Here is a 24,557-nt window from a genome sequence, read left to right on the forward strand (position 1 = left end):
GGGAGGTTGGCCTAGATGACCTTGAAGGTATCTAGGCTGACTGGTTTAACAGGAGTCTTGGCTTTCACCTACATATTGTTTATATTTTCTTAGGTAAGATGTAGGGAGGGGGAGTCATTGGGGGACCGGGACAATATCATAGCTGGAGAAATATGAAAATGGGTGGTGAAAGTAATTGGTTAGCTGAAAAATAGGAATCCACCCTCATGCTTCATACTGCCCCTTGTTACTTACTTGGAGCTCCAAAACCTGGACTCTAAACCAGTTCTGCCACTGAAATGCTCTGTGACTTTAAGCAAATCACTTCCCCTCTCTGTGTCTCAGTTCCTGCCTCTATAAAGTGAAGCTAACAAACCCTAACCTACTTACCACAAAGGTATGTTATGAAGACCAGACGAGTGTAGTTGTATATGTAAGGATGTATTGGGTTGGCCAAAAAGTTCATTTGGGTTTTTCCATAAGATGTTATGGAAAAACCCGAACAAACTTTTTGGCCAACCCAATATAAATTATGACTGGGGGCAAAGACAAACTAACATGGTTTAAAAACCTCTCATGCATTAGAAACTGTAAAAGGCACTTGCACATGCATTTCTCATTCAACTCTCACAATATAAGATGAATAGTATTTCCTACTTTTCACAGATTAGGGACCTGAGACTCAGGGAGGTGAAGGGATTTACACAAGCTTCACAAAGATATTAAGGAATGGAGGTAGATTTGAAATATAAGGCTTCCAGATGCCAAGGTTTGTATATTTTCTCACTGTACCTTGGCGCTTGAATACATGATGGGAGATAACTGAATATAACTATTAGACAGTGGGGCCCTGAGAGAGATTGCAAAAGGTCAAGATAGAAAAACTGGTGTCATGTCAACCTGGCCAGTTTCTTGACAACTGTAGGCCCAGATATATGATGTATGACTGACTGGCTCAAAAGATTAACATTATCACAGTTGTCCCTCCATCCACCAGTGTTCCTAGCTTGCTGTTCCTCTGACACTAGCCCTACTGAACAACAGTACTCCAAGGGATAATTCCTTTTGGGGGTGGTCCCCAATTTCTGGTCTTTCTACCCTACCTTTCCAGCTCACCTCAGTAGAGTGAAAGGCTGGGTACTTCAAAGGGTACAGTGAGCTCCAGTCTGTCTCCAGAGCTTTCAGCTGTGTTCCGCCTCAAGGTCTCAGCTCTAGCATGGGAAGCAGAACTGGAAAACTTTCGCAGGTCCAGCTCTGTGCATTCGATGGGAGTGTGGACCCAGTGGGAGTGGCTCTCTGAGGCACAGGAGGCCAAGGTAAAAGACTCCTGTGTGGGGAGGCCACGAGCCGAGCTGCAGTTGTCATCCAGGATGGGGTTAAGTGCCTGGGTCTCAAAGATGCTTTCACTCAGTGGAAACTCAAGACTGGTCTCCTGGCCAGGTGGCATGGGGAAGAGAGATTCCTCCTCCGCTGCCTCGTCAGCCTCATACTGCAGCGAACCTCCTGAAACTTGAAGCAGAAAGTCACTGTGTCACCCAAAGATAGGGGCTCCTCTCAGCGGGGCACCTGGTCCTGAGCACAAAATCAGGAAAGATCTGGGAACTAGTGCTCCCCCTCCCATCCCTGGGGACCAGAGCACCTAGCACCAGGCTGAGGTGACACAGTTGAGAAACATATTTACATTGGGGTATCAGATTGAGGCTACCTGGTGGTGGATCAGGGAAAACTGTCAATTTCTCCAGAGAAAGAGAAATCCTTTGTGGGAAGCAGGATTTTAACAACCCCCACACCAGACATGATCTTTATTCCCTGGTGTTATGCCTGTGTATATGTTGTGCTATATGGCAAAAGGCACTTTGCAGGTGGAATTAAGATTATGGACCTTAAAATAGGTAGATTATCCTGGATTACCCAGGTGGGCCCAATGTAATCACATGTGTCCTTAAAAGGGGAAGATGGAGGCAGAGGAGTCAGAGAGAGTATCAGATATGTGAAAGGAAAAGTACTTGACCACCATTGCTAGTTTTGAAAATGGAATGGGTCATAAGTCAAAGAGTGGGTGGTGTCTAGAAACTTGGAATGGTCCTCAGCAGACAGTCAGCAAGGAAATGGAACCTCAACGTTATAACTGCAAGGAACTGAATTATTCCACCTTTCTGAATGATCAAGGAAATTGATTCACCTCTTGATCTTCCAGAAAGGAATGCAGCCTTGGCAACACCTTGATTTTAGCCTAGTGAGACTCTGAGTCAAGATCCAGCCAAGCTTACAAAGCTTCTGATCTATGGCAATGGTGAGATAATAAATGGGTGCTGTTTTAAGCCATTAAATTTGCCATAATTTGTTGTGGCAGTGATAGAAAATTAAAACACCTTTCATGCATAAGTCTGATTCAACATCAGGTTACAAACTGAGCGCCTATGGGGTGTGTGTTTGTTTGACCCCTGCACTGTGGTTGTGGTAGTTTTTAATTATAACTCATTGTCATAACTTAAAACTACTTCATATAAAAATCCAGAGTTTTGGCTTCTCTTGAAAATTCAGAAGATCTTGAAACATTGAATATTCCTACATGGTAACAAACAGCTGAAGCTGAGTAGTAGATTCCTCTTTAGACAGGGGATGAACTATTCAGTTTGCCACCGTCTCTACTCCTCTCTAATGAACCTTATATTGGATCCAATTCACATATTAATCTCCCTTATACAACCCTAGTATGCATGTAAGTCAGTGACTTCTGATAAACACCTCCTGATACATGAGAAAATGTCTAATCTTATTTCCCCTGTGGAGACCCTGAGGGAGTTGCTTGCCCTCATATCCCCAGAAAAGGGTACTGCATTATTATCTTGAGGACAGAGGAGGGGCAGAGAAGCGTTACCCATTTCTCTTCTCCTGAGGCAGGAGGAGGGAGACAGGCAGCTCTCAGATGTTGCCTCATCTTCTTCTTTCCGGGCCCTGGGGCCCAAATGCTTCATTTCCCATGTTTCATGCCCATGCCCAGGGACTGGGCAACAGCTCTTATCTGAGAAACTGGCCTCCAAAGTCAGAGACAGGATGATCCACCCTCAGCCACAATGTTCCAGGAGACACCAGAGAGTAGAGGAGAGAGAATTAGAGTTTGAGAAGGGTCATAAAGGGATAACAGTGTTGCCCTTGTGCCCTGCATCCCCTGGAATCCTAGATTCACCTCCACTTAAGTAAGAGGGAGAGCCAAACATATCTTCTAGGCTTTTTGAAGATCATCTGGCAGACCCTAGATCCAAAGTGACCAAGGTAGGCCTATAGAAGCAGAATCTTTCCACACAGAGAGGTTGAAAAAAGTTGTGTTGCTTTGGGCCCAATATCCAGTGGGCTGAGGAGGAGTCCTTAGCACCTGTGTATCTAGTAGAATGTATCCTCCTCTTTCCTTACTAAATCAACTCCAGTTACTAGCCTGGGTTCCTATTTTGGTGCTTCTGTCTAGCTCTCAGCTCCCTTGATGGCACTGAAGCTGCACTGAACTTCAGTACTCTTGACTAAAGATCTAAACCCTTTTCTGGTCTTGGCTAACCACCATCCCACCTCCCCTATATCTGCCCTCGGTGACCTGGAATTCTTGTCTCATATTCTTGGCTAATGGCTGGACTTGTGCTGAAAATAGATCATGATGTTACTCCTGATTTTAAATATGACCTTCCATCTAAAATTTCACATGGCCATCTCCTATGGGCTGGGCCAGACCTCTGGTTATTATTATTGTCTGAGGAAAAATGTCTAAGTTTGCCAATTCCTCTGGACATTGGGCTCTCAGTTACCCACATTTGGTATACTACTATACTGATAACCATTGCCTGAGAACTCACCCACTTTTATTATAGTCATGTCTCATTCCAGCCAGCCTTCCTCCTTTCCTGACATACTCCAGAATCTATACCTATTAGTAGATATAACTAATTGGAAAAGAACTTAGAAATCAACTCCATCTCTCATTTTAAAGATTAAGGAGAAAGAGGCCCAAAGAAGCTAGATGACTTGTCTAAAGTTACACAGTGATTTAGAGGTAGATTGGACTAGGACTTCAGATGCCTTTCCCAAGGGTTTTCCCATAATGTTGTAGCCCTTTATGAATCACCACACCTTAATGAACCAGGTCCTATAAACTCATAGGGTCAGCCTCAATCATCTCTGAAGTCCTGTGCATTCGATTGCCACCCCAGATATTTCAGCACTGTAGGGAATGTCCATTAACTCTCAACCCCAAGAAATTCCTCTCTTCTGCTAGTTAGAACCTTGTTCCTGATTCATGTAATACGTGAAGCAGCTACCCTTACCACGCTGGCAATTTCTGTTGAAGAACTGCTTGCAGTAGAGGAAGAAGAGCCCCAGGAAGGCCAGGGTAAACACCATGAGCAGACTGCTCACCAGTGCAACAAGTGTGACCTCCTGAGGGGTTACTGTGGGTACATCTGCCTTCACTAAGCTCAACTGGAAGGCACCTGTGAGACAAGAAAGTGGGGGAGGTCAGTCACTGTAGGTAGTCAATAGTCACCCTGACACTGGGCCTGGACTTCCTCAGGCCAGCACCATATCCCCAGGGTCTTCCTTAACTAGGGCTGCTAAACGGGTTCTACTTCTTTGTAGAGCAGGGAAAAGTATAAAGAACAAAGTGGAAGAACTAGCATATACTGCTGGTATGGTATAAATTAGTATAGTTATTTGAAGATGCACATATCCTGTGGTCTTTCCATGTCACATTCAGTTATATAACCTAGACAAATAGAAACAAACTAAAATGTTCATCAGTAGGGCACAGGATAAATAAATCATGATATAATTATATGATGTAATATTATTATATAGCATTTAAAATAAAAGACCTGTATGGATCAATATAAATAATCCAGAGAGGAAAAGCAAATTGGAGAAAGAGAGTATATAACTTGATATCATTTATATAAAATGTTATAAAATATAAAAACATATCATATAGAATATATTGCTTATGAATATATATATATATATATATAAATATATATATATATAAAATACAAGTATCAAAACATGGGTGGAGAGTATGGCAGAGTCATAGTGCTCACCAGTTATCCACATGCTTCTCTGCATTTCCCATACACCCTTGTAGTAAGGCCATAAGAGTACTTCTGGCCAAAGGACTGTGAGTGGAAGTAATGTGTGTCACTTGCAGACTGAAGTAATTAAAAGCCAGTACGTCTCCTCTATCTCTTACCCTGTCCCATCAACCTGGAAGCCACATGGTTTGATGGTATAGTTACAAGATAGAGTAAGATCTTTGCATATGAAAAATAAAGTTTTCATGAAATCACTGAGATTTGGGGGTTTGTTACTGTAGCATAGCCTACCAACAAGATACACACAATTTCGTGATAGTGGTTGCCTCTGGGGAGGTAAGGAGAGAATGGAACTCAGAAAGGATCAAAACACAAATTCCATTAAACCTGTGGAATCTTCATTTAAAAAAAATATCTGAAGCAAATATGCAAAATTTTAAGATTTATTAATTATTGATGCTGTGTAACTGAGCATTTTTATTTTTATATTTTTCTGCATTTAAAAATTTCTACATATTTGAAATACTTCATGTTTTAAAAAGATATCAATAAATTAAAAAAATAATAAGTGAGTAGACATATAGTTGGTAGATAGACAAAAATGATAGACAGATAAATGCATAGTGATATGGGCATAGACTAGATCCTAGTACTTCATTTAGCCTTTTACTAGTCCTAAGCATTAGGGACTCCTATAAACTTCAAATAAATAATCCACAAGTGTACAAATGTTATAATTTACAAAATGCTTTCTAACCTCTTATTTCACTAGAACTAGGCAGCATCCCATAAGGTATGAAGAACAATGATTTTCATGACTTACATTTTTTTCAGGTGAGGGAAATGACGTTCAATGAGATTCAATAATTTATAGAAGGTTACACAGATAATATATTGCAAAACTATTACTCAAATCTAACCAATTCCCTTGCCAATCTACCCTATAGGAGGGAGTATGAGGGAGTAGGGGAAGTCTTTACTATGCTGTCTTGCTGTCACTCAATGGATTGGGGAAGAAAGGGGAGAAGAGAACTGGATACACACACTGAACCTCAGAGGTGGGGGTCTGCTTCGTGCACGGGATACACTCTTGATCCTGCAGGCCTCCAATACGTGTCTTTTGGTAGAACCTGTAGTCAGAGCAATAAGAAATGGCAAGATGATCAAACAAGCAATGTACTTGGATTGGTCCTTCTTGAACCATAGGCAACTTCTAAGAGTCTTGTCCTCCAGGAAGCCATCACTCACTCTGACCCCTCGTGAGTTCTCTGCCTCTATGTCTGACTCTGACTCAGAGTCCCAGATGCTCCACCTCTTCCCCCATTCACCAAACCCTATAACCAAAAGGGGAACTAGTCTCACAAGAGAAGGAAACACTGCTTTGACACCAACCGCTTCCTAATCTCTTCTAGGTCTACAGTGAGATTTACCTTGAAACTTGGGCCTGAGCTAAGCATGCCAGCATGATAAAACAGCTGTTAGTACTCATCTGTAATTGACTGTGTGCTAAGTACTTTATAAGAGGATCTTGAAAAAATACTGCTTCTCCCTCATGGGAGCTTAAACTCATCATGATATGGACAGTTAGAATACTTCAACTAGGCCCTGAGAGGTAAGGATGAGGGAGATCTCCAAGGGCTAGAGAATGCCCAGAAGAGCTTGGCCTTATATAGCAGGCTCACCTGGGCAGACAGTCCCCACAGACGGCATTAGAGGTAGCTGTACAGTTCTCCTTCTGGATACGATTGATGACAGCACAGGTGATGCAAGTCTGACATCTATGGTGGCCCCAGCTGCTTTTGTATCTGCGGGGAGGGCAGGCTGTGCAGTATGCATCTCCACCTTCTCCATAACCACAATCCTTCAGTGAAATGGGAGTCACTAACATTACTCTACAGAAACTTGGAGAGAAGATTAGCTATGGGACAAGTGGACATTGTACAGAGTAGCATTTTACAAACTGCAAGTTGCAACACATTACTGAGTCATGACATCAATTTACAGTCAGCATAGGTTAGGTTATGCTATGGTAAAAAAGTAAACTCCAAACCTCAGTGTCTTAAAAGAACAAAAATGTATTTCTCACTCACACTATTTTGCTTACCAGAGATTTCCTGGGGGCTCTGTTTTACATTATACTTGCTGGGTTACCCAGAGTGATGGAGGCTTCATCTTTGTGCTACCATGATTGGAGCATCAGAGAAAAGAGAATATTGTGATCTGTGCACTGGCTCTTAAATTCTTCCCCCAGAAATAACTCATTTCATTTTGCTCACGTCCTTCACCACACACATCACCTGATCATTAGTAACTACAGAAGTAAAAGAAAGTATAATTCTATAGTGTGCCAGAGCTGAGGAACTGGAAATATTTGACAATGAACACTAATCACTACCTATCTTAGTATTGTTTTGTAGAACTTTTACAGATGAAATATGTAAGTATGTGTTGGGTTGTGATGAAAAATTTATTTCTTACATTTTACTGAACTATAATTGACCCACAACATTATATTAGTTTCAGAGTACAACACGGTGATTCAAAAATTTTATAGATAACACATCATACAAAGTATATTATTGACTGTAATCCCTGTGATATACACTACATCTCTGTGGTGTATTCATTTTTATAACTGGCAGTTTGTACCTCTTAATTTTCTTCACCTATTGGGCTGTCCAAAAAGTTCGCTTGGGTTTTTCTGCAGGATGTTAGGAAAAACTTGAACGAACTTTTTGGCCAATCCAATATTTTGCCCCTACCCGTACCCTCCTCTCCTCTGCCAACCACTAGTTTGTTCTCTGTATCTGTGAGCCTGTTTCTGTTTGGTTTTATTTGTTTATTTGTTTTTCAGATTCCACATATAAGTGAAAACATACAGCATTTGTTTTTCCCTGTCTGATTTCACCTATTACTCCACCCCTCTCCTCTCTGGCAACTATTAGTTTGGTCTCTACATCTGTGATTGTCTCTGTTTTGTTACATTTATTTGTTTGTTTTGTATTTTTAGATTCCACATATAAGTGAAGACATACTGTATTTGTCTTTCTCTCTGACTTATTTCACTTATCATAATACCATCTAGACACATCCATGTTGTTGTAAATGACAAGATTACATTATTGTTTATGGCTGAGTAATATTTCATTGTGTGTGTATGTATGTATGTATGTATGTATATATATATATATATATATATATATATATATATATATATATATATACCACATCTTCTTTATCCATTCATCTGTTGATGGACACTTAGGTTGCTTCTACATCTTTGCTACTATAAATAATGCTTCAATGAACACTGGGATGCATATAACTTTTTGAATTAGTGTTTTCATTTTCTTTAGATAAATACCCAGGAGTGGAATTGCTGTTTCAAATGGTAGTAATATTTTTAAGTTTTTGAGGAACCTTTATATTGTTTTCCATAATGGTTTTACCAAATTGTATTCCTACCAACAGTGCATGAGGGTTCCCTTTTCTCCACATCCTCTCCAACATTTGTTATTTCTTGTCTTTTTGATGATAGCCATTCTGACAGGTGTGAGGTGATACCTCATTGTGACTTTGATTTGCATTTCCCTGATGATTAGTGATGTTGAAAATCTTTTCATGTGTCTGTTGGCCATCTATATGTCTTCTTTGGAAAAATGTCTATTCTGGTCCTCTGCCCATTTTTAATTGGGTTGTTTGTGTTATTTTGATGTTAACTGTTATGAGTTATTTGTATATTTTGGATATTAACCTCTTAGTGGATATGTCATTTGCAAATATATTCTTCTATTCAGTAAGTTACCTTTTTATTTTGTCGATGTGCTTTGCTGTGCAAGTTACAGACAATATCACAGAAATACAAATAATCATGAGAATACTGTGAACAATTATATGCCAACAAATTGGACAACCTAGAAAAAATGGATAAATTTCTAGAAATATACAATCTTTTAAGATTGAATCTTACTCTTGGAAATGCTCAAACATGTTTGAATAAAGATGGTATAGAGGAGAGATGAGTGATCCAGCTGAATATTGTCTCAGGTCTGGTATTGACTCAGTGTGACTCTAGCTAGCCCCTCTCCATTTCCAAACATCAGAGTCCCCAACACCTGAGGATATTAAAATAAATGGTCTCTAAATATTCTTCCAGCTCTGGCATTCTAACCTAGGAACAAAGCTCCTGCCTGTTATAGCATAGCTCTTTGTCAAAGACACAATTCTACTTAACAAGGGATATTAATTATTTGTTTGCTGTGGAAGAAGTTGGCTGGTTGTTCACTAAACTCATTCACCTTTCTTCCTGGGAATACCACTTGTCAACATTTTCTAACCCAACACAAGTCTGTAGGGACATTTGCCTAATTTCTAGCCAATGGAATATGGATAAAATGATGTATGCATCTCTCAGGCCTGGCTCAACAACAAAAAAAAAACTGTATTTTTTTCTTTATACTTATTTTATAATTAAAATATCCTTAATTTTCTTTATGCTTTGATCTTCTGGTGCACAGGGACACCCAGAGAGATATTGGAATCAATATATTAAAAACGACAGAGGACATCAGGGATATGGAGGAGGCAGCAGCTCTGAGCTTTCATTCTCTCACAGAAGTGTAGCAACACAAACAGAAACTGTCAGAATCAATGTTGTCAGAACTCTGGGAAACAGTCAAACATTTACAACAATGAAGCAAATGCTGAACCAAGAAAAAGGCATCTTGAAAATGATAGGAAAGTTTTGTGCCATTTTTACTAGCCCTTACTGCACCCCTCTCCCAAGCAACAGTCCTAAAGTGAAGGCAGTCTTAAAGTAGCAGCAGCCTGAGTTCCTAGTGTGAAACCCTCACCCCTAGTTCCAGAGTGAGCTAAGCAAAACTTATTCAAAAATTATTGTGTATGTCTATTTTAACCTGTTATCTGAAGGACAGATACCAGGTGCTCATCTCTGTTTCACTCAATTCAGAATGCAGGCTGGAAAATGGGTGGGCACTTGTTAAAAATTTTGCAAAGCAAACTAATAAACTAGAGATGCCTGGGACAATAAATTATGGCCGGAGACATATAATAGACTGCTTAAGTCTGGAGCAAAAGCTGGAGAAGATTCTTTGGGAAATTAGGACATTCAAAAGCACCAATATATATGCGGGCAGTTTAGAAAGGCCCATGTATGTCCAGGGCAAGACACATGACTAGAAAAATATGGAGAAGATCCAAAGCTAACACACCGGACTGATACATAGGCTAAGTGCCAGTTTGGTTAAGTGTTAAAAAAAAAAAAAAAAAAGGAGTGCTTCAGCACAGAGCCAATGTTCAAAGATTGGGAGAGATATGTGGGTTTCTTGGTTGCTACTGTTGTTGTTTACTTTTAACTGCTGGCACTCAAGGAAATTCCTGTCAAAATATTAGCTGAACAAGATCCACACAGACTTCAGTGATCAATATGACAAAGAATACAGTCTTTGCACAAATAGTTTGGTTAAAACACCTAAACAAATGGACTACTATAGCCATCATCAAATAAAGTAACAACAACAGAAAACAGCTAAATATGGGGAAGGGGGAGAATCTGATTTCCAGTTACCACATTATAATTAAAACAGTTTTCAAAAACAATAACAACAAAAACACAAGACATAAAAATAAACAGGAATGTATGGCCCACTTAAAGTAACAAGTAAAATTGACAAACTGTTCCTGAGGAAGTCCAGACATCAGACTTACTAGACAAAGACAAAAAAGTACTGTATTAAATATGTTCAAAGAAAAACATAGACAAAGAACTAAAGAATATAAAGAATATAAGAAAATAAATGTATTAAAAAAAGGGATATAAAAAAAGAAAAATTGTAAAAAGGAACTAAACAGAAATACTAGAATTGAAAAGTAAAATAACTGAAATTAAAAATCACTAGAAGAGTTCAACAGCAGATCTGAGCAGGTGGAAGAACAAATGATGAAACTTGAAACATGACAGTTGAAATTATTAAGTCTGAGGAGCAGAAATTTAAAAAGAATGAAGTAAGTAAACAAAACCTAAGAGACACCATCAAATGGACCAATATACACATTATGTGAGTCACAGAAGTAAGAGAGAGAGAAAGATAAAGAAGCAGAAAGAATATTTGAATAAATAATGGCTGAAATTTCTCAAAATTGACAAAAGACATGAATAACACATCCATGATGCTCAACAAACTTCGAGTTGGAAAAACTCAAAAAGACTCATATGAGACATAAACAAGATGTGGATAGCCAAAGACAAAATGAAAATCTTGAAGCAGAAGGAGAGAAAAAATCTGTCAAGTACAAGTGATTCTCAATAAGATGCAAAGTTGATTTCTCTTCAGAACCTGGAAGCTGGAAGGCAATAAGATAACATATTTAAGTGTCAAAAGAAATAAACTATTAACCAAGAATTTTATACCCAGCAAAAAATCCTTCAAAAATGAGGGAGAAATTAAAATATTCCTAGATAAATAAAAGAAGCTAAAGGAGTTTGGTACTATTAGACTTGTACTTCAGTAAACGTTAAAGGGAGTCCTTCAGGTTAAAATGAAAGGACCCTAGATAGTAACTCAAAGCCATAAAAAGAAGTCAATATCTCTGGTGAAGTTAAATACATGGGCAAATACAGAAGACAGCATTATTGAATATTTGGTTTGGTACTCTGCCTTTTATTTCCTATATTATTTAAAAGAAAAATTAATAAAATAGTAACAAAAATAATAATAAATCTATGTTATTGCACATACAATGATTAAGATAAAAACCAAAGTGACAAAAATAACATAGAGGAAGGTGATATCAAACTGTATAACTGTCGAGTTTTTGTATGTTATTGAAATTAACTTGGTATTAATTCAAAATATATTGTTAAAATTTAGTATGTAATATATAAAATAGATAATTGGTAAGGACCTACTGTATAGCACAGGGAACTCTACTCAATACTCTGTAATGGCCTATGTGGGAAAAGAATCTATAAAAGAGTGGATATATGTATATATATAACTGATTCATTTTGCTGTACACCTGAAACTAGCACAACATAGTAAATCAACTATACTCCAATATTTAAAAAAAAAAATAAATAAAATTTAGTATGTTAAAGGGAATCCACATGGTAACCTCAAAGAAAATATATTAAAAGAAAACCCCACACACAAAATAAATGATAAGGGAATTAAAACTTTTCACTGCAAAAGATCAACTAACACAAAAATGGCAATGTGGAAGAAAATGAACAAAAATGGCATAAGAAATACATAAAACTAATAATACAATGTCAGAAATACTCTCTTATCAGTACTAATCTTTATGTATATGGATTAAACTCTCCAAAGGTACAGATTGATGGATTGGATAAAAGGAACATAATCCACTTATATACTATATGAAAAGATTCATTTATATCCAAAGACACAAATGGGTTGAAAGTAAAAGAAAGTAAACATATTCCATGCAAATAGTACTGAGAAGAGAATTGGGGTGTCTATACTGATATCAGACAAAATAGACTTTAAGTTAAAACTTTTACAAGGGAAAGGGAAGGATATTATATATTTATAAATGGTCAATACATCAAGAAGATATAACAACTCTGAACATACATACACCCAATAACAAATCCCCCCAAATCTATGCAGCATTGACAAAATTTAAGTGAGTAATAATGGTTCTAAAAAATAGTTGGAGACTTGAATACCAACTTCAACAAGAGATTGGATATCTAGACAGAATGTCAATAACAATGTAGAGAGCTTTAACAACACTATAAAACAACTAGACATAACTGACATTTATAGAACACTACACCTAATAAAAGAAGAATATACATTCTTCTCCATTACATATGAAACATTCTGTAAGTTAGACCACATACATTAGGTTATTAAACGAGTTTCAATAAATTTTAAAAGACTGAAATCATACAAAGTGTCTTTTCTGACCACAAGACAATGATGATATAAATCAATAACAGAAAGAAAATTGGAAAATACACAAACATGTGGAATTAAATACCACATTCTTAAAAAACTAGTGGGCCAAAGAAAAAATGTTAAGTGAAACTGTAAATTACTTAAAGCTGAATGAAAATAAAAACACCACATACCAAAATGTATGGGATACAGCAAGGCAGTAGGAGTCTGAGGAAAATTTATACCTGTAAATGCCTATATTAAAAAAGAAAAGATATTTCAAATAAATAATCTAAATTTATACCACAAGGAACTAGAAAAAACATAACAAAGTAAGCCCAAAGCTAGCAGAAGGGAGGAAATAATAGATTAGAGTGGAGATAAATAGACTAGTAAAACAGTAAAATCAATAAAAAGTAGATTCTTTGAAAAGATGAACAAAATTGGCAATCCTTCTAATCCTTCAGCTATACTGACAAAGAAAAAAGAGAGAAGATGAAGATGACTAAAATCAGAAAGGAAAGTGGGGGATTCCTGACAGAATGGCAGAGTAGGAGGACCTGAGCTCACCTCTTCTCACAAAAACAACAAAATCACGAGTACCTTCTGAACAACCATTGACAAAAAAGGACTGGAAACTACCAAAAAATATATTTTACATCCAAAGACAAAGAAGTCACAATGAGATGATAGGATCCTGTACCCGCCAGGCGGGCAACCAACAAACTTTAAAATAATTATACTGCAGAGGTTCTCCCACAGGAGTGAGAGTTCTGAGCCCCACATCAGGCTCCCTAGTCTGCTGGTCTGGTATCAGGAGGAGGAGCCCCCAGAGCATTTGGCTTTGAAGACCAGTGGGGCTTGATGGCACGAACTCCACAAGACTTGGGGAAATAGAAGGAATATTCTTAGAGGACACACACAAGGTTCGTACAAACTGGGACTTAGGGGGAAAAGAAGTGACTTCATAGCAGCCTGGGTCAGACCTACCTGCTGGTCCTGGAGGATCTCCTGTGGAGGGGGCTGGCTGTGGCTCACTTCAGGGACAAGGACACTGGTGGAAGACGTACTAGGGAGTACTCATTAGTTTGAGCTGTCTGAGGCTGCCATTTTGACACAAAGACTTGGTCCCACACAATAGCCCTTAGACTCCAGTGCTAGGATGCCTAAGGCCAAAAAACAAACAGGGCGGGAACACAGCACCAACCATCAGAAGACAGACTGCTTAAAGTTTTCCTGAGAACACAGCCACCTTTAAATACACCCCTTGACACAGCCCTGCCAGCCAGAGGGACATGACCCAGCTCTACTCACCAGTGGGCAGGCACCAGTCACTCTAACAAGGAAGCCTGCACAAGCCCCTTAGACCAGACTCACCCAACAGAGGGCAGACACAAGAAACAAGAGGAACTAAAATCCTGCAGCCTGTGGGATCACAAACACTGAAAGTTAGGCAAAATGAGATAGCAGAACAATATGTAGATGAAGAAACAAGATAAAACCCCAGAACAACTAAGTGAAGTGGAAATAGGCAATCTACCCAACAAAGAATTCAGAGTAATGACTGTAGAGATGATCCAAGAAGATATGAAAAGAATGAATGCACAGAGTGAGAAATTACAAGAAGTTTTTAACAAAGTTAGAAAATACAAAGAATAACCAAACAGAGTTGAAGAATAAAATAGCGAAAATGAAAAATACACTAGAAGGAACCAATAGCAGAATAAATGAGGCAGAAGAACGGATAAGTGACCTGAAGAAAGAATGGTGGAAATTATTGCCAAGGAACAGAATAAAGAAAAAAGAATGAAAAGAAATGAAGACAATCTCAGAGACCTCTGAGACACACGAACATTCACATTATAGGTGTCCCAGAAAGAGAAGAGAGAGATAAAAGGCATGAGAAAATAATTGAAGACATAATAGCTGAAAAATTCCCTACCCTAACAGGGGAAATTAAACAATCACCCAAGTCCAGGAATCACAGAGAGTCTCATACATGATAAACCCAAGGAGGAACACACTGAAACACACAGTAATAAAACTGACAAAAATCACAAAGAGAAAATATTAAAAGCAACAAATAACATACAAGTAAATCCCAATAAGGTTATCAGTTGAGTTTTCACCAGAAACTCTGCAGGCCAGAAAGGAGTAGCAGTATACTGTATATTTAAAGTGATGAAAGGGAGAAACTTACAACAAAGAATACTCTACACACCAAGGCTCTCATTCAGATTTGAGGGAGAAATCAAAAGCTTGACAGACAAGCAAAGGCTAAGAGAATTGAATACCACCAAATGAGCTTTACAACAGATGCTGAAGGAGCTTCTATAGGCAGAAAATAAAAGGCCACAATTAGAAACAAGAAAATTATGAAATGGGAAAGCTCAATGGTAAATGTAAACATACAGAAAAGGAAGGAAATCATGCACACACAAACATATTATCAAAACCAGCAATGATGAGAAGAGGAGAATACAAATGTAGGATATTGGAAATGCATTTGAAATTAATAGACCAGCAACTTACAACAATCTTGTATATATATAGGGTGCATGCCAACACTTCATGGGAACCACAAAACAAAAATCTGCAATAGATATACAGAAAAAAGGGAAAAAGTAATCCAAAGAGAACTTTAAAGATACATATCAAATACCTAGAGAAGAGAACAAAAGTGGAAGGAAAGAAAAAAGACCTAAAAAGCAAATCCAAAAAATTAACAATATAGCATTAATACATAAATATCAGTGAGTATGTTAAATGTAAAAGGATTAAATGCTCCAAGCAAAAGACATAGACTGGCTGAATGGATACAAAAACAAGACCTATATATATGCTGTCTACAAGAGACCCAATTCAAATCTAGGGACACATACAGAAAGTGAGGGGATAGAAAAAGTTATTCCATGCCAATGGAAATCAAAAGAAAGTTGGAGTAGCAATACTTACATCAGAAAAATATATTTTAAAATAAAGACTGTTACAAGAGACAAAGAAGGACACTACATAATGATCAAGGTAACAATCCATTTCTAATTCTATTGATTTGAGTTTTCTCCGTTTTTTTTTTGTGATGAGTCTGGCTAATGGTTTATAAATTTTGTTTATCTTCCCAAAGAACCAGCTTTTAGTTTTATTGATAGTTGCTACTGTTTCCTTCATTTATTTTTCATTTATTTCTGATCTGATCTTTATGATTTCTTTCCTTCTGCTAACTTTGTTTTTTTTTTTCTTCTTTCTCTAATTGCTTTAGGTGTAAGGTTAGGTGGTTTATTTGAGATGTTTCTTGTTTCTTGAGGTAGGATTGTACTGCTATGAACTTCCCTCTTAGAACTGCTGGAGAGTGTGTGGACAAAAGGGAACCCTCTTGCACTGTTGGTGGGAATGTAAATTGATACAGCCACTATGGAGAACAGAATGGAGGTTCCTTAAAAAACCAAAAGTAGAACTACCATATGACCCAGCAATCTCACGACTAGGCATATACCCTGAGAAAACCATAATTCAAAAAGAGTCATGTACCACAATGTTCATTGCAGCTCTATTTACAATAGCCAGGGCATGGAAGCAACCTAAGTGTCCATCGACAGATGAATGGATAAAGAAGATGTGGCACATATATACAATGGAATATTACTCAGCCATAAACAGAAGCGAAATTGAGTTATTTGTAGTGAGGTGGATGGACCTATAATCTGTCATACAGAGCGAAGTAAGTCAGAAAGAGAAAAACAAATACTGTATGCTAACACATATATATGGAATCTAAAAAAAAAACGGTTATGATGAACCTCAGGGCAGGACATGAATAAAGATGAAGATGTAGAAAATGGACTTGAGGACACAGGGAAGGGTAAGGGTAAGCTGGGATGAACTGAGAGAGTGACATGGACTTATATATACTACCAAATGTAAAACAGATAGCTAGTGGGAAGCAGCCACATAGCACGGGGACATCAGCACGGTGCTTGGTGACCACCTAGATGTGTGGGATAGGGAGGGTGGGAGGAAGATGCAAGAGGAAGGAGATTTGGGGATATATATATGTATACATATATATGTATATGTATAGCTGATTCACTATGTTATAAAGCAGAAACTAACACACCATTGTAAAGCAGTTATACTCCAATAAAAATGTTAAAAATAAAATAAAATTTAAAAAAAGGTATCAATCCAAGAAGAAGATATAACAATTGTAAATATATATGCACCCAACATAGGAGCACCCGTATATATAAAGTGTATGCTAACAGCCGTAAAAGGAGAAATAGTAACACAATAATATTGGGGCAATTTAACACCTCAATTACATCAGTGAGCATCCAGACAGAAAATCAATAAGGAAACACAGGCTTTAAATGACACGTTAGACTAGGTGGACTTAACTGATATCTATAGGGCATTCCAACAAAAAGTAGCAGAACACACATTCTTCTCAAGTGCACATGGAATATTTCCCAGGATGGATAGCATGCTGGGCCATAAAGAAGCTTCAATATAAATTTCAGTAAACTGAAATCATATCAAGCATATTTTTCAACCACAATGCTGTGAAATTAGAAATCAACTACAAGAAAAAAAGTTGTAAAAAAAAATTGGAGGCTAAACAACATGGTACTAAACAATGTATCACTGAAGAAACCAACAAGCAAATCAAAAAGTACCTAGAGACAAATGAAAATGAAAACATGATGATCCAAAAATTATGGGATGCAGCATATGCAATGCTAAGAGGGAAGTTTACAGCAATGCAATCATACCTCAGGAAACAATTAAAATCACAAGTAAACAACCTAATCTTACACCTAAAGCAACTAGAGAAAGAAGAACAAACAAACCCCAAAGTTAGTAGAAGGAAAGAAATAATGATCAGAGCAGTAATAAATGCAAAAGACTAAAAAAAAGTAGAAAAAGGTCAATGAAGATGAAAGCTGGTTATTTGAAAGATAAGCAAAATTGATAAACCTTTAAACAGGCACATCAAGATAAAAAGGGAGAGGGTCCAAGTCAATGAAATTAGAAGTGAAAAAGAAGTTAAGACTGATGCCACAGAAATACAAAAGATCATAAGAGACTACTACAAGCAACTATATGCCAAAAAACGGACAACCAAGAAGAAATGGACAAATTCTTAGAAACGTACGATCTCCCAAGACTGAACCAGGAAGAAAAAGAAAATATGAACAGACCAATCACGAGTACTGAAATTGAAAGTGTGATTAAAGAAACACAATAAACAAAAGCCAGGACCATATGACTTCACAAGTGAATTCTATCAAACATTTAGAGAAGAGTTAACAACTATCCTTCTAATACCTATCCTTCTGAAACTCTTCCAAAAAATTGCAGAGGCAGGAACACTTCAGAATTCATTCTATGAGGTCACCATCACCCTGATACCAAAACCAGACAAAGATAGCACACAAAAAAGAAAATTACAGGCCAATGTCACTGACGAATATAGGGACAAAAATCCTCAACACAGTACTAGCAACCAAGTCAAAGAATATATTTTTAAAAATCATACATACATGATCAAGTGGGATTTATCCCAGGGATGCAAGGAGTTTTCAATATCCACAAATCAATCAGTGTGATACATCACGTTAACAAATTGAAGAATAAAACCATATGATCATCTCAATAGATGCAGAAAAAGCTTTTGATAAAGTTCAACACATACTTAGGATAAAAGCTCTCCAGAAGGTGGGCATAGAGGGAACCTAGCTTGACATAATGAAGGCCATATATGACAATCCCACAACTAACATCATACTCAACAGTGAAAAGCTGAAATAATTTTCTCTAAGATCAGGAACAAGACAAGGATGTCCACTCTCAATACTTTTACTCAATATAGTTTTGGAAGTCCTAGCTATGGAAATCAGAGAAGAAAAAGTAATAAAAGGAATCCAAAATGAAAAAGAAGAAGTAAAACTGTCAATGTCTGCAGATGACATGACACTATACATAGAAAGTCCTAAAGATGCCACCAGAAAACTATTACAGGTCACCAATGAATTTGGTGAAGTTACAGGATACAAAATGAATATGCAGTAATTTGTTGCATCCCAATATGCTAACAAAGAAAGATCAGAAAGAGAAATTAAGGAAACAATAACATTTACCATTGCATCAAAAAGAATAAAATACCTAGCAATAAATCTACCTAAGGAGACAAAAGACATGTACTTTGAAAATTATAAGACGGTGATGAAAGAAATCAAAGATGACACAAACAAATGGAAAGATATACCATGTTCTTGGATTGGAAGAAAAAATACTGTCAAAATGACTATACTAACCAAGATGATATACAGATCCAATGCAATCCCTATCAAATTGCCAATGGCTTTATTTTTTTCAGATCTAGAACCAAAATCTTAAAATTTGTATGGAAACACAAAAGTCCCTGAATAGTCAAAGCAATCTTGAGAGAAAGAAAACGGAGCTGAAGGAGTCAAGTTCTCTGACTTCAGACTATACTATAAAGCTACAGTAATCAAAAACATATGGTACTGGCACAAAGATAGACTTATAGATTAATGGAACAGGATAGAAAGCTTAGAAATAAACCCATACACGTGTGGTCAATTAATCTATGACAAATGAGACAAAAATATACAATAGAGAAAAGACAGTCTCTTCAATAAATGGTGCTGGGAAAACTGTCCAACTGCATGTAAAAAAAAATAGAATTACAACCTTCTCTTACACGATACACAAAAATAAACTCAAAATGGATTAAGGACCTAAATGTAAGATCAGATACTATAAAACTTAGAGGAAAACATAAGCAGGACACAGTTTGACATAAATTGTAGCAATATCTTTTTAGATCCACATCCTAGAGTAATAAAATAGAAACAAATATAAACAAATGGGACCTAATTAAACGTAAAAGCTTTTGCACAGCAATGGAAACTATAAACAAAAAGAAAAGGCAACCCACAGAATGGGAGAAAATATTTGCAAATGATGCAGTGGACAAGGGATTATCTCCAAAATATACAAATAGCTCAGTATCAAAAAATCCCTAGCAACCCAATCAAAGTAGACATTTCTCCAAAGAAGACATACAGATGGCCATAAAGCACATTAACTCAACATCACTATTTATTACAAAATTGCAAGTCAAAACTAAAATGAGGTATCACCTCACACCAGTCAGAATGGCTATCATCGAAAAATTTAGAAACAATAAATGCTGGAGAGGATGTGGAGAAAAGGGAAACTTCCTACACTATTGGTGGATATATAAATTAGTACAGAACACTATGGAGAGCAGAATGTAAGTTCTTTAAAATACCTAAAAGTACAGCTAACATATGATCCAGCAATCCCAATACCGGGCATGTATCTGGAGAAAACCATACCTTGGAAAGATACCTGCACCCCAGTATTCACTGCAGCACTATTTACAATTGCCAAGACATGGAAGCAGCCTAAATGTCCACTGACAGATGAAAGTATAAAGAAGATGTGGTACATGTATATAATGAAATATTGCTCAGCCATAAAAAGATTGAAATAATGCCATTTGCAGCAACATGGAGGGACCTAGAGATTATCATACTAAGTGAGGTAAATCAGACAGAGAAAGACAAATATCATATGATATCATTTATATGTGGAATCTAAAAAATGATATAAATGAACTTATTCACAAAACAGAAAGAGACTCACAGACTTAGAAAACAAACTTATGGTTACCAAAGGGGGATGGTGGGTGGAGGGATAAATTAGGAGGTTGGGATTAACAGATACACACTAGTATATATAAAATAGATAATCAACAAGAACCTACTGTATAGCACAGGGAACTCTACTCAGTAATCTGTAATAACCTATTTGGGAAAATTATCTAAAACAGAATATATATATATATATATATATATATATATATATATATATATATATATATATGTATGTATGTATATGTATAACTGAACCACTTTCCTGTACACATGAAACTAACACAACATTGTAAATCAACTATACTCCAATATAAAATAAATATTAATAAAAAAGAAATGAATGTGGGGATATTACTAACAACCTTACAGAAATTAAATAAAATTATAAAAGAATGTTTGAACAATTATATAACAACAAATTAGATAATCTAGATGAAATGGATAAATTCCTATAAATCCACAAATTACCTAAGCTGAGTCAAGAAGAAATAGACAATATCAGCAGACTTATACCAAGTAAAGAGATTGAATCAGTAATCATAAATCTCTCAATGAAGAAAAATCCAGGAAGAGATGGCTTCTCTGGTGAATTCTAACAAACCTTAAAATAATTACTCCTAATCTTTTCAAAATTTACCAAAAAAAAATTATTTAATACCTAACTCATGTTATGAGGTCAGCAATAACCTGATAAAAAATACATCACAAGAAAAGAAAATTACACACCAATATCCCTCATGTATATTCATGTAAAATTCTTCAACAAAATACAAACATAATGAATCCTATAGCATATTAAAAGGATTTTACACCAAGAGGAGTTTATCATAAGAATGCAAGGATGATTTAACATAAGAAATTCAATGTTAATATAGCTCACTGATAGAATAAAGGGAAAAAAACACATGCTCATATCAATTGTCAAAGAAATCTAGGAATAAAAGGGAACTTCTATGACATGGTAAAAAACATATAGGAAAAATCCACAGCTAACATCATACTTAATGGTAAAAGACTGACACCTTTCCCCCTATGATTAGGAAAAAAAAAAAAAAAGCATGGCCACTTTCACCACTGCAATTCAACATCTTACTGGAAATCCTAGCCAGAGCTATTACAGAAGGCAAAGAAATAAAACGGATACAAATTGGAAATAAAGAAGTAAAACTAGGGACTTCCCTGGCAGATCAGTAGTTAAGACGCTGCACTTCCAATACAGTGGGTGCAGGTTTGATCCCTAGTTGGGGAACTAAGATCTCACATGCTGCAAAGCATGGCCAAAAAAACAAACAAGTAAAACTATATTCATAGATAACATATTCTTATGTAGAAAATATCCTAATTACTCCACATGAAAGCTAGTAGAGGAAATAAATTTTTATGGGCTGAATTATCTCCCACCCCTAAATCATATGTTGAAGCCATAACTCTTGGTACCTCAGAAAGTGGCTGTATTTCAGAGACAGAATCATTACAAAGGTAATTAAATTAAAATGGGATAGTTAGGGTGGGTCCTAATCCAATATGACAGTATCCTTACAAGAAGAAGAGATTAGGACATAGAGAAAGGGGAAGACCAGACACGTGCTTATACATGCATAGAGAGACAACCATGTGAACACACAGCAAGAAGGCAGACATATGCAAGCCAAAGAGGGCCTCAGAAGGAACAAAAGACAGTCTACACCTTGATCTCAGTATTCTAACCTCAAGAACTTTTAGAAAGTAAAATTTCACTATATATATGTATATATATATATATATATATATGTATGTATATATATATACATATATTTATATTTATATTTATAGTTATAGTTATACCTGTAGTTATAGTTATAGCAGCCCTAGCAAAGTAATACATATACAAAGTCAGAAAAGTTTCAGGATACAAGGTAAACACACAAAAGTCTGGTGTGTTTCCATATACCAGCAAGAAACAATCCAAAAAGGAGATTAAAAATCCATTATATTTCATAGTACCTAAATTCATAAAATATCTGGAAATAAATTTAACTGAAGAGGGGAGTGTCCAAAATGGTAGAATAAGAAGAATATGAGCTCATCTTCTGCCATGGGCACATCAATATTACAGTTATTTACAGAGCAACTATAGATGAGAAAGGCTGGAAGATTAGAAGAAAAGACCTTCAACAGCTAAAGATAAAGAAGGAACCACAACAAACAGGTAGGAGGGACTGAAATGGGTATCATCAAGACCCATACCCCAACGTGGGTGATGCACAAGTGGGAGGATGATTACAATTGCAGAGGTTCTCCCCAAGGAGCGAGGGGACAGAGCCCCACGATGGGGTCTCCAGCCTGGGGGTCCTAAACTGGAAACATGTGTCCCCAGAACGTTTGGCTTTGAAGGCCAGCTGGGCTTAATTTCAAGAGAGCTAGAGGGTTGTGAAAAATAAAGACACCACTCTTAAAGGGTGCACACAAAATCTTACACACTCCAGGACCCAGGGCAGAAGCAGTAATTTGATAGGAGCCTGGGTCAGGCCCACCTGCTGGTCTTGGATAGTCTGCTGGAGAGACCACAGGCAACTGGAGCTCACCCTGGGGATATAGACACTAGTTGCAGTAATTTTTTGTGAGCTGCTTCTACCATGAAGATGCTGATGCTGGTAAGTGACATTTTGGAATCCTCCTTCTAGCTTATTAGTGCAGGGAGCCAGCCCTGCCTGTCAGGCTGTCAGCACCAGTATTGGGACACCTACAGCCAAGCAACTACCCACCAGGGAGAGACACAGACCCACTGATGAGCAGGATGGCTGCCTTAAGATCCCTTGAGCCCACAGACAACCTGAAACCCAACTCAGTCCACCAGAGGGCCTAGGACTCTGGCCTGCACACCAGTGCACCAGCATTAGACCTGGGAACCCAAGGACCTTGCAGCCAAAGATGCTGGAATCTGTCTATGTTCACCACTGGACCGACATTAGCTCTGAGATCAGCTTCACCCACCAGTTGACAGAAACCAGTCCCAGGACCCACTGAGTCCCAGCCCTGCCCACCAGCAATCTGAAACACCAACACTAGGATCCCTAGTGTCCTGCAGCCAGAGAACCTGGTGCCCAGCTCCACCACCATTGAGCTGACACTAGCCCTGAGAACTCCTGCGCCTCAGCCATGCCCACCAGAAGGCTAACACCAGTTCTGGGATGGCTGGGCCCTGTAGCCAGAGGCCTCAGGACACAGTTCTGTCCACCAGTGGGCCAGCACTAGCCCCAGGACATAAGTTCACCCACCAGTAGGTGGGAAACTGCCCAGATACCTTGGACCCTTAGCCAGGTGACCCATGAGGTAGATCCACTCACCAGTGGGCCAGCACCAGCTTTCGGACATGCCAGACGCAACACCCAGTTATGTCAGGATCTGGTCTGGCCTGGCAGCAGAACAACAATAGATCTTGAACCCTCGCCCTGCAGTCACCCAATGCAGAACCTGACTCCACCCACCAGGGGGCCAGCACTAGCCTTGGGAAAAAGGGGGCCTCTGCAGCCAGATACCTGGTGACCTGGCCCTACCCATCAGTGGCAGTCAGCCTCTTCACAAGGGAGGGCCTAGCCACCTACTGGAATGGGGGTGAGACAGCCCCCCCAGACCACCCACAGTAGTCATCTTGCCACTACAGAAGGTCCCACCAAACCCACATGGGGGACAACCCTAGCTCTGATATCCAGAAAGGAGTGCAATGCTGGGCTGCATAGGACATTTCCCACAAAAGGTCATTTCTCCAACATAAACAACCTACCAAACACATAGAAATGAAGAGAAAATTAGGCAAAATAAATATGTTCCAAATGAAGGAACAAGATAAAACTACAGAAGAACTAAGTGAAGTGGACATAGACAATCTACCCAATAAA

General features: G+C 37.7%; 1 protein-coding gene across 1 annotated transcript in view; it reads right to left on the minus strand.

Moving 5' to 3' along the window:
• Positions 1-1,096: 1,096 nt before the first annotated feature.
• Positions 1,097-24,557, minus strand: part of EDA2R (ectodysplasin A2 receptor) — a gene marked incomplete at both ends in the record, with an annotated part of 53,873 nt that continues 30,412 nt past the window's right edge. Inside the window, 4 exons of the mRNA XM_079727393.1 lie at positions 1,097-1,488; positions 4,293-4,457; positions 6,093-6,178; positions 6,731-6,909. Coding sequence (XP_079583519.1) covers positions 1,097-1,488; positions 4,293-4,457; positions 6,093-6,178; positions 6,731-6,909 — 822 coding nt within the window. The remainder of the gene's footprint in view (positions 1,489-4,292; positions 4,458-6,092; positions 6,179-6,730; positions 6,910-24,557) is intronic.

Source organism: Hyperoodon ampullatus (assembly GCF_949752795.1).
Source record: "Hyperoodon ampullatus genome assembly, chromosome: X".
Lineage (NCBI taxonomy): Eukaryota > Metazoa > Chordata > Mammalia > Artiodactyla > Ziphiidae > Hyperoodon > Hyperoodon ampullatus.